The sequence below is a fragment of the Octopus bimaculoides genome, chromosome 20 (genome assembly GCF_001194135.2).
Source record: "Octopus bimaculoides isolate UCB-OBI-ISO-001 chromosome 20, ASM119413v2, whole genome shotgun sequence".
Classification (NCBI taxonomy): domain Eukaryota; kingdom Metazoa; phylum Mollusca; class Cephalopoda; order Octopoda; family Octopodidae; genus Octopus; species Octopus bimaculoides.
The window spans coordinates 21,454,120-21,469,707 of record NC_069000.1 but is presented as its reverse complement, the minus strand read 5'-3'; the positions used below and the strand labels follow the sequence as shown (position 1 = coordinate 21,469,707).

The 15,588-nt window shown below is 39.1% G+C and overlaps 1 protein-coding gene across 6 annotated transcripts in view; it reads left to right on the top strand.

Moving 5' to 3' along the window:
* The first annotated feature begins 4,204 nt into the window (after positions 1-4,204).
* Positions 4,205-15,588, top strand: part of LOC106874804 (AMP deaminase 2) — a 206,183-nt gene continuing 194,799 nt past the window's right edge. For 2 of the 6 annotated variants that reach the window (XM_052975080.1, XM_014922671.2), the window contains exon 1: positions 4,207-5,041. In XM_052975080.1, coding sequence (XP_052831040.1) covers positions 4,984-5,041 — 58 coding nt within the window. In that variant the 5' untranslated portion in view covers positions 4,207-4,983. Of the gene's footprint in view, positions 5,042-15,588 lie in introns of all 6 variants that reach the window. The other 4 variants (XM_014922721.2, XM_014922716.2, XM_014922688.2 and 1 more) reach the window with 3 other exon arrangements.

Below are 15,588 nucleotides of genomic sequence, written 5' to 3'. Positions count from 1 at the left end.
ATATACAGTGTGCGGTGAATAAACTGTCTAAATTATGCAAAAATGAAAATAACACTGACATCTCATTTTAACAGATATATTTACCAAAATTACATAAAAATATCTTGAAATACTAAAGAGTAAATTTATTCAATAAAATTGTCATTGGTTTCAACCATGGACTCCAAATGACTTTGGAATCTCCTGCAGCTTTTCTGGACAGTCTCCTTATTTAAGGTGGTGAATGCTGCCATAAGCCTGGATTGACATTTTTTTAAAGCTTAGTACTTATTCTATCAGTTACTTTTGCTGAACTGCTAGGTTATGGGGACATAAACACACCAGCACCAGTTGTCAAGCAGTGATGGTGGGACAAACATAGACACAAAGGCATACACACATGCACTTATACAGGGCGTGGTGAATAAACTGTTGCCTAAATTACACAAAAATGAAAATAACTCTGACATCTCATTTTAACAGATATATTTACCAAAATTACATAAAAATATCATGAAATACTAGAGTAAATTTATTCAACCATGACCTCCAGACGACTTCGGAATTTCCTGCAACTCTTCTGGATGGCCTCCTTGTTTAAGTTGGTGAATGCTGCCATAATCCTTGCCTTCAGTGTATGTTTGGTGTTACAAGGAGTTTTGTTGGCCTCTCACTCAACTGCGCCCCACACATAATAATCAAGGGGGTTGCAGTCTGGGGAGTTAGGTGGTCAGATGTTAGCTGTGATGTGGTCACAGAAATTGTCTAACAGCCATGACTGGGTTCTCTTGCTTATGTGGCATGATGAAGAGTCCTGTTGCCAGACATAGGGTCTTTCCACAGTCACCCTCTTGACCCAGGACAGCACTACCTCCTCCAGGCACTCGATGTAGGTTTCCATGTTTAGTCGAAGGCCATGTGGGAAGATGAATGGAAGCATAATATTGCCATCACTAATGATCCCTCCAAACACCATGATGTTGACTGGATGTTTGAATAGTATCACTCTCAGTACATGTCCTTAGATTGACACCCAAACACTCTGAAATGTTCGTATTGGAGCTTCCTAACATCAACCACTCCGAGAGTGTAGTGGGTGCTTTTATGTGCCACCGGCACAGGAGCCAGTCAGTGGCCCTGGCAATGATCACGCTTGAATGGTGCTTTTAATGTTCCACTGGCACGGGTGCCAATCAGGTGGTACTGTCATCGGCTATGACAACAATTTCACTTGCCTCAACAGTTCTTCACAAGCGTAGTTTATTATCCAATGATTGAAGGGTACTCTTAAATGGTCTGGTTATGCGGCACTGGCTTAAACCACACTTATGGTCTCACTTGGCTTGCCAGGACTTCTCAATCACAGCATATCTCCAAAGGTCTTGGTCACTTGTCATTGCCTCAGTAAGGTCCAATGTTCAAAGGCTGTCCTTCACCAGGTCCTCCTGAGTCTACCTCTTCCACAAGTTCCCTCAACTGTTAGGGTGCGACACTTTTCCACACAGCTGTCCTCATCCATTCACAACACGTGACCATACCAGCACAGTCGTCTCTCTTGCACACCACATCTAATGCTTCTTAAGTCCAACTTTTCTCTCAGGGTGCTTACACTCTGTCGAGTATACACACTGACATTACACATCCATCGGAGCATACTAGCTTCATTCCTTGCAAGCTTACGCATGTCCTCATCAGTCATGGGCCATGTTTCACTGCCATGTAGCATGGTTGTTCGCACTCATGTGTCATACAGTCTACCTTTTACTCTGAGCGAGAGGCCCCTTGTCACTAGCAGAGGTAGGAGTTCTCTGAATTTTGCCCAGGCTATTCTTATTTTAGCAGCTACACTTACAGAGCACCCACCCCTGCTACTGACTTGGTCACCTAGGTAGCGGAAGCTATCAACTACTTCTAGATTTTCCCCCTGGAATGTGACAGAAGCTGTTCTCTGCACATTTTCAGTGTCTATTGCTCCTGAGCATTTGCCACACACAAAAAATATCTTCCCAGTTAGCCTTCCTTTGATATTGCTGCACCTCTTATGTGTTCATAGCTTACACTGGGTACATCTTATGGAGTTTCTACCTACACCTTTTCAACAGATTGAGCAGGGCCATCTTCCTGAAGGGATTTGCAGTTTGTCTGCCTTTCTACTTATTAAGACTTTGGTTTTTGCTAGGTTAACTCTAAGGCCCTTCGATTCTAGTCCTTGCTTCCACACCTGAAACTTCTCTAGTTCTGATAGGGATTCAACTATTAGAGCAAGGTCATCAGCATAGAGAAGCTCCCATGGGCATTCTGTCTTGAATTCCTCTGTTATTGCCTGGAGGACTATGATGAATTCCCCTACCTGGAATTCTTCACTGTACTTGTTCCCTTACTGACAGCATCCCTGTACATGGCTTGTACAGCTCTCACTAACCATTCATCTAACCCTAGTTTCCTCATTGACCACCAGATAAGGGATTGGGAGACCCTGTCAAAGACTTTCTCCATGTCAACAAAAGCCAGGTACAGAGGTTTATCTTTGGCTAGGTACTCCCCTGCAGCTGGCTTCCCAGAAATATAGCATCAGTGGTGCTTTTCCCTGGCACAAACCCAAACTGCATCTCATCTAAACTGATTCTCTCCCTAATTAGTTGGGCTATGACCCTCTCCATGACTTTCATTACCTGATCCAACAACTCAATACCTCTGCAATTATTTGTATCTAAAGCGTCATCTTTACCTTTGTAGGAGTTGACTATGGTGCTGCTACACCAGTCATTGGGTATGACTCCATGTATCACCTGGTTGACTATATGGGTGACTAGACCATAGCCACACTGCCAGATATTTTAAGCATCTCTGCAGTGATTCCTGATGGGTCGGGGGCTTTCCCTGTCTTCATACCCTTATCTATCAAGGTACTGTCAATTCGGATAGCTGGTCTCTCTGTTGGGTTGACATTCGGCAGACTCTCTTTCTCCCATTCATTCTCTTCATTTAGCAACCTTTCATAGTGGCGTCTCTCTACTTGCAGCCTCATTAAATGCAAGTGAGCCGTCATCCATGCGAACACATTTCTCTCCTATGACATCATGATTCTCTCTAATGCACTGTCTTTCAACACGAAACACCTCAAGTCTTTGGTCCTCGTGATGTATAACATTAGCAAAATTTTTCTTATCTGCTTCCCCTCTGGCTAAATAAACCTGTCTCCTAGCTTCCCTTCTGGCAGTCTGATACAATTCCTTGCTACCACTGTTCTTCCAGTGTTTCCATGCCTGTCTCTTTTCCCTAATGTCCCTGTCAACTACATTGTTCCACCACCACGTTACCTTGGGTCGAGAAGGGACTTTGCACCAGTCACAGATCTGGTCAGTGGCCCTCAACAAGTTGTCTCATAGAAACCTCCAGTTGTCTTCCACATCATGTGGTGCTATATCCCTCTTTATTTCGTCAAAAGCTTTGAGTAAAATGTCTCTAAATCTCTGTCCATTCAGAGAATTCTTAAGCTTCCAGACCCTTCTCCTCCATGCTGGTCGTCTTCTGGGCATCCATATAGCCCTGATCCTGAAGTCACTAACTACTAATCTATGTTGTGGGATGCATTCTTCACCTGGGAAGGTTTTGGCATTTATAAGTAGCCATCTTTCTCGTTTCCTGGCGAGGATGTAGTCAATTTGACTTGTGTGTCTACCAGATAGGTGAGTGAATAGGTAACTGGCAGGTTTCCTGAAGTCAGTATTACAAACCGTAAGATCATTTGCATCGCAGAACTCCAGCATATGCATATATGTAAGACTCTACAACATACCTATTTATCCAGCGAACGTTCCCACTGAAGTACTTTCGTCTTAATCATTTAACCATCAAATAGCAACACCCGTTTGTTTACGTTTACTTGTTTTGTTATGTTTGATTAGCAAGAATTTGGAATCAACTCATCCTCTTAAAAATGGCGAAAAGAAAAAGTTTACATAAGATAAGAAATCAAATAATACAATCTTCATTCTTTAGCTTCAGGCCACCCTGTTTGAGATCTAAAATCAAAACTGTTCCAACCGTAACTAATTCGTCCTCAATACCTCAACCTAGACAGTCTACGCAGGAATATATTTTGCAATGTGTCCTTTTTTTTTAAAAGAATTATTTCAATGAGAGATCCACTTGCTATTTCTAGCAGGTCGACTAAACGCGTAGATTGTCCGCTCGTTCGCTCACCATCTCTATTTAGTTCGCTGATTTGAGCTCCATGTTAGCCATGATCAGACAGATCTAGAACTGTTTTATCTTTTATTCAGACCAACTACATGAGGATCCCATACAGCTGCGTAGTTAAAACCCCGCTTCACAATCACGTTGTATCCTAAAATGCTGCATCTTGGGCAAATGTTTTTTATCAAAATTTCGCATTAACCAATACCTTGTGAAGAAATTTGGTAGAATAAGCTGCTTGGAAATATGTCCTACGTACAATTACATTTACGAGAGTCGTGGTTCAACAGAAGGACAAAATTATCCTTCTTCTTTTAAAGGGAGAGGAGCTCTATATAATTTTCATAATTATTTTGGAAGCCGAGAGACGGTATAGACGCTTCCTTGTCAGTTCGCCATCTCTGTATATTTCGTTTTCTATTATAATTCCATTCGCATTTAGTATACATTACAGGAATATAAATTGTCCTCAATATTTCACTGGTATTTTATTTTACCGACATCTGAAGGGATGATCCGATGTCAACGAAATCAAAATCATTAGGATCTTGGAAAATGTAAAGAAAAATTGCAAGGGAAATAACTTACAGACAAAAAACATACTTCTCGATTCCCTCCCTTAATTTTTAGTCAAGTTTCCACAGTTGTTTTTCAGTCTTCTTTTACTTCTGCACCCCCTTCCCTCCCATTACTCTCTTCTCACTCACTGTTGTTTATATATCTTATTACTCATTCAACTTCCAACTTAAAGAGTTGTGCGGTGGAAATAGTAAACTACAGAATACAGAAACAGACTAAAACGTCATGGACAAGAGTGCAGATCGCCCTGTGGCAGTAGCTGTGAAACGAAACATAACAACAGGTTGGTACAAATAAAGTTTAAGTACACGAACACACAGACATATACATTGCACATACTCGCGCGCGTACATACACACACACACATACATACATACAAAGTAACAACACGAAACTATGAGGAGAACATAGTGAATATTTCAGATATATGTGTGTGCGCGCGTGTGTTTTGAAGAAGTTATTTAAAGTATCTCACCTTTATTACAGTGGTGGCAGTAAGGGACATTGTTAATTAATTTTTCAGCCATACTACATCACGAAAACCAAAACTAGAGCTCCACATCCCCAATATTCCCCATAAGAACAATAATCATAATTGTTGTATATTGCGTAACCCTAGAAGATTCTTCATCGAGCAGCTCTATGACTAAAAAAATGCACCAGTGTTGACTATTTATGTTTTGAGTATATTTTGGACTTCATTGTTTAATATGTCCTTCCACACTATTTTTCAAATGCTAGGATGTGATTTGAGGGAAATGTGACTGTTATTTCTAGCAGATGAAGCGATAGCTTACAGATTCCCTTTGTTCGTTTGCAAATACTAAAGATGATACGAACTTTTGTGATCGCTCGGATCTATTGTATTTTCTTTTATGTGAAGTTCATCTGCTGCTCTTGTTTAGCCCTATAAAATTCTTAACCAAGGAGAGAGTTCTGCCATGATCATCCCATTATAATTTTTTTTGGCGGGGTACGTGGGACTGCATTATTAATGTCTTTTATAAGACGGTCGGATGTAATTCGAGGGAGATTTAGCTACTGTTTCTAGCAAATCGAACGACCACGTCAGTATGGGTCCTCTCGTTGTTGATGACTTACAACATACAATTAGTCAAATAAAAATAATTGCGTGTGTTTGTTTTCGGAGATAATGTACTTTTAACGGATATCTAAAGTTAGCTACATCGCAATGTCGAATTTTGTATTTTTAATTTTTTTTATGTAATGTGTGGATATATATTATAGAATAATGAAATATTTTCTTATAGAACACAATACGAGAACTCAAGTCAAATAAACACGTTTTATATCATAAAGATGTCAGTTGCGTAGGAGTTAGGTCAAGTTTGACAAGTGTTGACTCGGAATCCCTGCGAAACTTCTGAGTGTTTTCAATTTCGAAACTAACAATAATACAAATACATGTGCTTTATGCACACACGCACGCGCGTGTTAAACCGCAGGCATGGCTGTGTGGTTAAGAAGTTCGCTTTGCAACTACGTGGCACCTTGGATAAGTGTTTTCTACTATGGCCCCGGACCGACAAGTGCATTGTGAATGAAATTAGTAAAAAGAAACCGTATGGAAGCCCTCTTATCTATCTAACTATCTATCTATCTGTCTGTGTGTTTTTGTGTTTGAATTTGTTTCCACCGTTTGATAACCGGTGTTGATTTGTTTACGTCTCTGTAAGTTAGTGATTCGATAAAAGAGACCGATAGAATAAGTACTGGTGTCGATTTGTTCGACCGTAGTCCAATGACTGAAACATATAAAAGTTGGAATATGTCTGCGTTTGTCTATCTATTTATCAAACTACATGTAAGGCAAACAGGAAAATAGCGACACGTTGTGTCCTTGAGCAAGACACTTTATTTCACGTTGCTCCAGTTCATTCAGCTGCCAAAAATGAGTAGTACCTGTAGTTCAAAGGGCCAGCCTTGTCACACTTTGTTACACTGAATCTCCCCGAGAACTACGTTAAGGGTACACGTGTCTCTGGAGTGCTCAGCCACTTGCACGTTAATTTCACGAGTAAGCTGTTCCGTTTATCGTATCAGCTGGGACCTTCATCATCGAAACCGACTGAGTGATCCTAATGTGGTAAGAAGCTTGCTTCCCAACCACATGATTCCGGGTTCAGTCCCACTGTGTGGCACCTTGGGCAAGTGTCTTCTGCTATAACCTCAGGCTGACAAAATTATTGTGAGTGGATTTGGTAGATGGAAACTGAAACAATCCCGTCATATATGTATATGTGTGTGTCTGTGTTTGTTCCTGTAACTTAACAGTTTAGCTGGACTTACAAAGAATAAGTCCTGGGTTGATTTCTTCGGTTAAAAACCCTTCAAGGCAGTGCTCTATCATGGCTGCTGTCAAATGACTGAAACAAGTAAAAGACTCCTTTTGATAAATACCAATGAATGAAACTCTTGGCCCTTGAGTCACTCTGTAACTTCTGCCAATTAATATTAATAATAAAAAAAAAATATGCATGTAGATGGAAACTGAAAGAAGCCTGTCGTGTGTGTATGTGGTATATTGTATGGACATCATATAGTAGTTGTACAGTAGCATCACCATCATACAAGCATGAAAATATTACCTTATTTGGAAACAGGTGAGGGTTGGTGACAGGAAGGGCATCCGGGCATAGAAAGTCTGCCTTTGCAAATTCTGACTGATCCATAGTTGTACGGGTCAGATGGTACATATATATATCTGAATAGATACACTGTGCACTTGGCAATATATATATGTGTTTGTGTTTGTGTGTATCATCATCATCCTTTATTGTCCATTTTCCATGCTGGCATGGGTTTGACGGTTTGACTAGAGCTGGCAAGCCTGAGATCTGCACCAGGTTCTAGTCTGGTTATATATATATATATATATATATATATATATATATATATATATATTTACATGAAGTTAAATATATCTCTGATCATAGAGTGACCAATAGCTTCAGATCCCTAAAGCACTTAGCTTTATAGACAACTCATCAGACTCCAGTAGCTGTGGGCATATAACCTCTCTTCAAACTAGTCTGAAGAGAGGTTACATGCCTGTGGCCATTTGAGTCTGACAAATTGCCTATAAAGCTATGTGCTTTATGGATGTGAAACCATTGGTCACTCTCTGACTGGACATATATTTAACTTCATGTAAATACATTACTGCTCTAACTTTCAGAGTGTGCTTCTTTCTAGGATATATGATCCACTGACAGTATCTCATCATCATCGTTTAACGTCCGCCTTCCATGCTAGCATGGGTCGGATGATTTAACTGAGGACTGGTGAACCAGAAGGCTGCACCTGGCTCCAATCTGATCTGGCAGAATTTCTACAGCTGGATGCCTTTCCTAATGCCAACCACTCCGAGAGTGTAGTGGGTGCTTTTACGTGCCACCAGCACGAGGGCCAGTCTGGCGGTACTGGCAACGGCCACGCTCAAAATGATGTTTTTTACGTGCCACCTGTATAGGAGCCAGTCCAGTGGCACTGGCTTCGACCTCGCTCAAATGTTTTTTCACGTGCCACCGGCATATATATATATATGTGTGTGTGTGTATGTATGTATGCATGTGTGCATGCATGTATACATATATATGTATTAAAACAAAAACTGGAACATTTGGTGCATTTTTTTATTTCATATTATACATGTTTTATTACTGTAAAGGAAATGCATTTGGAATATTAGTTTTGATATTGATCTCTATTATAATTCTGCTTGTTCATTCACATGTTATGCTTTAGTTTATTAGAGAGACGTAGAATGAGAGAAACAAAGAGGGAGAGTGAGAGAAGGAGAGAGAGGGAGGAAGAGGGAATGAATGAGATAGCCAATGCATTATACTGTCATGTGGTTAGTGGAAGTAAGAAAGAAAGAGAGAGGGAGAAATGTTAATGACCTGAAGAGGGGAATGACATGGCTAAAAAGTTTGTTGAAATAAGAGAAATTGAAAGAGAAAGAGAGAGAGAGATAAAGTATTTAGCAGAGAGAAATTTTAAAATCATATATGTTGTGACTGGAAGTGAAAATAACTTAGTAAAATGGCTGTAGATGCTATTTTCTTTTAAATTTTTGATGGAATTAGTTTCAATTCCATTGTAAATTTCAAAACATATAAACATTGTGTATATTCTCTCATTAGCATTAGATACTAACAAATGATATGTCTATTAACCCTTTAGCATTTAAATCAGCTGTATCTGGCCCTAAATTTTCTAATCATTGAAACCTCAAAGCTACAAGATAATGCATAATTAATTCAAAACAGTCTGAACAAAAATGTATTACATTTGACAGAATGCTAAAGGGTTAAATATTGGGCATACCTATACAACAAGTGTGCTCAGCCACCAACTTTGTTTCCTCATAACTTCCAGAAAAATGAATATTTTTTAATGAAATTTTCTATAAATACACTTCAGATGGTGTAGATTCTGATTATATTAGATTTTGTTGGGAAAAAGAAAGTTTTCGAAGGATGAAGAGAAGGGTTTTGGAAAATTTACATGATTTAGCTTTGCTTCCCAATAACTACAAATACTTTTTAGACTGTATGGATTACGACTATAATGGAATTTAATATGGAAAAAAAAAAATGGTGAACATGCACATATACATACTGTTGCACCACACAATTTTTTTCAAAATTTCAACTTTCATTTTGTAGATATGTGATGTGTGTCAGTTTGTATGTGTATGAGTCCACCACCTTTATTTTTCGTATTAAATTCTGATATAATCGCAATCTACACACTCTGAAAGGTATTTGTTGAAAATTTCATTAAAAAATACCTATTTTTCTTAGAGTTATGAGGAAACAAATCTGACTCACAGAAAACTTTTTTTTACAAAAGATTCGGAATCTACACCATCTGAAGTGTATTTGCTGAAAATTTCATTAAAAAAATATTAATTTCTCTGAAGCTGTGAAAGGTTCAGCACCCATGCGATCTACAGTTATAACAAAGCAGTGGACTGGGCCCATCCACGAAATGGAAAAAATAGCTACAAATTTGGATTGAAGATCAGATTCCAAAACGGACACCTTTAAGTTTTTTTAGTGTGCAGTCGAAGGCCAGAAGTCTATTTCAGACGCTAAAGGAGCGTTCCAGCGAAGAATACAGTAAAAAATCTTTAGCAAATACTGGCTGGTTCAAAAGATTTAAAGAAAGATTCCAATTTCATAATGTTCGAAGAACTGGAGAAGCGGCGAGTGCAAACGAGAAAGCAGCTGGTTAGCTTATTAGCTATTTGAACGAAATAATTACAGATGGAGGCTATCTAGCAAGGCAGATTTTTAATGTGGATGAAACGTATGGCATCACGCCCTTGCATCAACAAAGAAACCAAATCCATGCCTGGATTGAAAGGATTTAAGGACAGGCTGACTTTGCTGCTTGGCGGGAACATCGCAGGCTTCAAGCTGAAACCTTCCTTAATTTACTACTCAGAAAACCCGTGTGCATTCAAGAATATAGATAGGCACACATTACCCGTCTACCTTTGTTCTCAGCCTAAAGCATGGATGACACGAGGACTGAATTGTTTTATTCCTCAAGTTCATGGATATTGTTTGGAGAGAGGAATTCGTTTCAAGACTTTATTGCTTTTATATAATGCGCCTGGAATCTATCTCATTTATCGGGTCTGCATCCCGACATGAAAGTGGTGTTTTTTTTCCGTCGGACACGACTCCACTTATCCAGCCAATGGATCAAGGTTCGATTGCTACACTGAAGGCTTACTATATTCGAACCACCTTCGCTTAAGCCATAGCCGCCGATCAAGAACTATCATTGCGAGAATTTTGGGAAAAGTACAATATTCTGACATGTATCAAGAAGCTGTGACAAAGAAAATGCATGAAAAGCGTCTGGAAAAATGTGTTGGAAAATGCTTTGACACTCGTGATGGATTTAATAGTGAACTTGAAATGATTCGCGGGAAAATCGTAAAACTGGCTACAGACCTTTCTTTGGAGTGTGAAGTGGAAGATATTGAAGATTTGCTAGACCAAGAACCCGAAGAACTTACAAATGAAGAGCTTATTGTATTAGAAAAAGAACTCGTGGAAGAAGAAAGGAGGGAAGTGGAAAAAGAAGAGGAGGTGCCAGAATGGAATTTCACAACAAACGAATTATCAGAAGGTTTATTTCAACCGAATAAACTTCTTGCACACTTTGAAGCAATGGACCCAAACATCGAACGATTTACAAGGGTTGAACGGATGGCACACGATGTGTTTCGTCTGTACCGCGAAATTTATGAAGAGAAAAAGAAACAAACAATTCAGACAAAGCTTACCATGTTTATCAAAAAACCAACTCCATCTACTACAACTTTTGCCTCAGCAAATGACATTGAAGATCCATAGTCAAGCACCAGTCTACAATAAATGTTTATGTAAGCTTTGCAATTGTTTCTTACACTACATTGTGTATTGCTTGTATTTGCATTCTTTGGTACTTTTCTATGAACAAATAACACTGTTGTAGTATACAGAATGCTGTGTGTGACTTTTACCTGAGAATGTACCTTAAGAATGTAAAAAACAAAACAAAACAAAGCTACGTAGGCCTATAGGACGACTTACGACCTGTCCGTCGGAACCAATTGTGGTCGTAAGCCGATGACGACCTGTATATATATGTGTGTATACATACATGCACAATATGACCTTCTTTCAGTTTCTGTCTACTAAATCTCCACACAAAGCTTTGGTTGACCCAGGGCTAGAGTAGAAGACGCTTGCCCAAGGTGTTGTGCGGTGGGACTGAACCTGAGACCGTGTGGTTGGTACGCAAACATTTTACTATACAGTCACATATAAACATGTTGATATGTATATATATGTGTACGTGCGAAGGTACATGACTCAGTGGTTAGAGCGTGGTGGTATTGATATTAGTCCATAGTCAAGATACTTATCTTTCCACAGTTCAGTCCATTTAATTTTGTATCACAGTGTGAAATAATGCGTTCTATTATGTGTATGGTGAAGATACTGAGCTGTCGATAACCCTGTCCTTCTAACTGTAAGTAGATAACTCAGTGAGATAGAGTTCACTGTGCACAATTAATTATCAACAGCGTAAACAACTTAGGTGTAAGTTTGTGTCACAAAGAGGTACAGTTCACTGCATGGTGGTACCCGTGAACAGACACCTAATAGTTAATGGCTCACTTTCTATGGTTAGAGTGCCGGGCTTACATTAATGAGGTGGTGAGTTCGATCCCCGGACCAGGCTGTGTGTTGTGTTCTTGAGCAAGACGCTTTATTTCACGTTGTTCCAGTTCAGTCAACTGCAGAAATAGTTGCGATGTCACTGGTGCCAAGCTGTATCAGCCTTTGCCTTTCCTTTGGATAACATCAGTGTTATGAAGAGGGGAGACTGGTATGCATGAGCGACTGCTGGTCTTCGATAAACAACCTTGTGTCTCATAGAGTAACTTTCTAGGTACAATCCCATGGTCATTTATAACTGAAAGGGGTCTTTATCCTATATGTGTATGTATATATGGGCTTGTTTGTATGTGTGTGTGACTCTAAATGAGCATCAATCGAATCAATAAACCATTACTAGGTGTACTGAGTATTTTATCTCCATTTTTTTCTTTTTTGAAAATGCATAGCTGTACATACACACACGTCCTTACCTTGAATACTGCTTTCTGCTGTGGTCTCCCTACATGAAACAAAAATAAAAGTTGAAGCACCCCAGAGATCAATCACAAAATATGTAGACGATGTGACATGTCTTAATTATTGGAATTGGCTTGAGATGCACAAATTCTTTTCCGTCCAACGCTGCCAAGAGCACTATATCATTTGTATGACGTGGAAAACATTCCAGCAACATTGCTTAAATGATGTTGGCATCAGCTTTTAAATTCACACAAGGCTTGGTCTGCATGCCATCCATTTTCTACAAAGATCATGCTTGCATCACATCACAACACTAATGACTATTTCACCTCAACTTCCCTGCTCTCTTTAGCATCATAACAAGACACATAGAGAAGAAAAAGATCTCATAACATTCAAACAGTTCCTGGATGAATATTTCCAACAAATTCCAGATAATCTATTGTAGATATATCTCTGCTAACAACTCTACTTAAAACTAGGCTATGGTGCCTAAAGAATAACTGTAATATGAAACATTAAATGTCTTTTCCAGGTGCTGCTATCAAATCAGTCATGGCTTGGGCTAACTCTGGCCGAAACATGTGTGTGTGTGTATATATATATATATATACACATATGCATCGTGAGGAGGGCGAGATAAAGCTCTTCTGATGTATTTATTTTTCTTTATGTCAGCTGTAAAGTTTTATATCAACAACTTCATTATATAGAAGACGTCATCATGCAAACAACGTTACAAACAACATTACCTCCGCTCTCTTTCTATTTTCTACTTCTCTCTTCCTCTCTTTGACGAACGCACTGTTTTGTCTTGTTATACTCTTTCTTTAACTTATTCGCTCCCCCCTCTCTCTCTGTTCTCTATATCCGTCTAATTTTTCACAGCATTCTCGCTCTCTTTCTATCTTTCTTTGTTTCTCTTTCAATTTGTGTATTTGTCTAATTGATTCCTCTCTACCCCCCCTCCCTCTTTCTCTCGCTGACAGTGTAAAACATTTGGTGATGCTGTAATTTTCGATAGGCATTTTGACTGCGTCGCTAATTTATTTGCTTTCTCTTTTTTAAATGTTCTTATAGTGTGGCTAACGTCCTTACACAAGTGGCAAAACTTGCGAGCTGGGTCAGTGATCGCTGGGTTCTCATTCTTTGAGTAACCGTATTCACACACACACACACACACACACACACACATCAAGTCAATGCTTCAGAATGACCCTCAGTCCGATGACTGACGTCAACAGACGACTTGTATTGGCGCCAATATAAAACACACCTCGTACACTCTGTAAAATAACTGATGAATGAGCTAAGAAGCCGAGGAGACCGTTTTGTCTCTTGTCAAGGACAAGACAATCTTCTTTGACGCTGTGATTAATAAAGCACTCTGTATTCTGCAAAGTAGTTGGTGATCGGAAGGCATCTGCCGTAGAAACTAAAACAAAAATGAAACATACGAACTAGACATGGTCCTTCTTTCTCTTGTAGCGGGAATATTCAGCAATCGCCCGATATCACGATTCGCTAGAATATTGATGTTGATTTTTGAGATAATCAGTCGCTGATTCGTCTTGCAGTGGTCAGTGCTTCTCATAGCTTTAGTGATGTAAACGCCCGATCAATTTACGGCTCTGGTGATAACATAATCGATGAGACGTTAATGTTTCGGACTCGAGTACATCCCAAAAGTTTTGTGTTTCTCTTTGAGTCTGAACAGTGTTTTAGTGATGACAAGGTTATGCTCAGTACAAAGATACTCCACGGGACTTATTTTCAAGAGTAACGTCACCAGACCGGATCTTCTCAAACCATCGACGTACGGTGCGCTCATTCGCCACATCTTCACGAAACATATCATTGATGTTTCGAATTATTTGGGATGCTTTGGTTCCACGACGTTACTCATTCATAAACAACATGAATTTTTGATCTATCTATGGGTTCACAAAAATTGATTTACAAGGGAAAACTCACAATATAATCAGACACCATGAATTGCATTTCGAAAAGTGATGATGTAACATTTCAACGTTTTAATACAAAGAATTATCAGGATAAAACATTAGAGTTAACGACTGTCAAACTTGGTGCATAAGAAAATCGGACATATTCTTAATGACCTGATACAATGGAGGTGCCTTCAGCTGAAGCCGATTCTTGTTTAAAACATGAACGAATATAATTTCAGAAATGCAGTACACAATTCTTTATGCTTACGAGATATGGACTCATTATTAATGTTACATTAAATAGATTGATCAGTTTCAGTTATAAAAATCTTCGCTCACATCTAGGTGTTAACTGCGAACAAAAGACTGACACCTGTGCTCTAGAACAAGCAGAAATGACAGCATCGGAGCAATGATTACCAACCATTGGCAGCATTTGATTTGCCATGTTCAAAGTATGGATAATAAATGACTACCAAAGTCCATCTTTTATTCTGAATTGGAAAGAAGAAAATGTCATCAAAGAATATCACAAGTGAGGTTCTGAGATATCTTGAAGTGGAACTTCACACTCTGCAGCATTCAACCAAGGAAGTTTGAGACTGTCAATGAAGGGTGGAGAGCAATTGAGGAATATGCCGTTTTAGCTGGAATTTTTCGAGTAGTACAGAAAAAGACAAGAAGCTCCAAAGACGGCAGATAAGAATGAGAAGACTGGCTATCATCAGTGGAAAACCACCAATGATTCCGCACGGAGTTATGTCACCAAATATTTCAAATAATCCTGGATCTCCACAGTTTCTGCTAGTTCATGTTAAGAGGGAAAATAAAACTGAAGTGGGTAGGACAACTGGGTTGAGAAAGCCCACAACGACGACCAGCATATATTAAACGGAGAAGTGACGCCTTTCATGTGCTCTTTCCTATTCTCTCTGTTGTTTCTCCTCAATAGAGAAAGAGAGAGAGAGAAGGACGCTTCTTTCAGTTTCTGTCTATCAAATTCACGCACAAGGCCTTGTCTTCTAGGATTATAGTGGAAGAGCCCAACAAGCCATGGAGTGAAATTGAACCCAAAACTAGGTGGTTGGGAAGCGAACTTCTTAATCATACAGCCATGCATGCGCCTGCATTTCGCTTATTTAATTAATGTGTTTGTACATATATGTATATAAAAATCAATAACGCATATATGTGTGTATGTTTATATATAT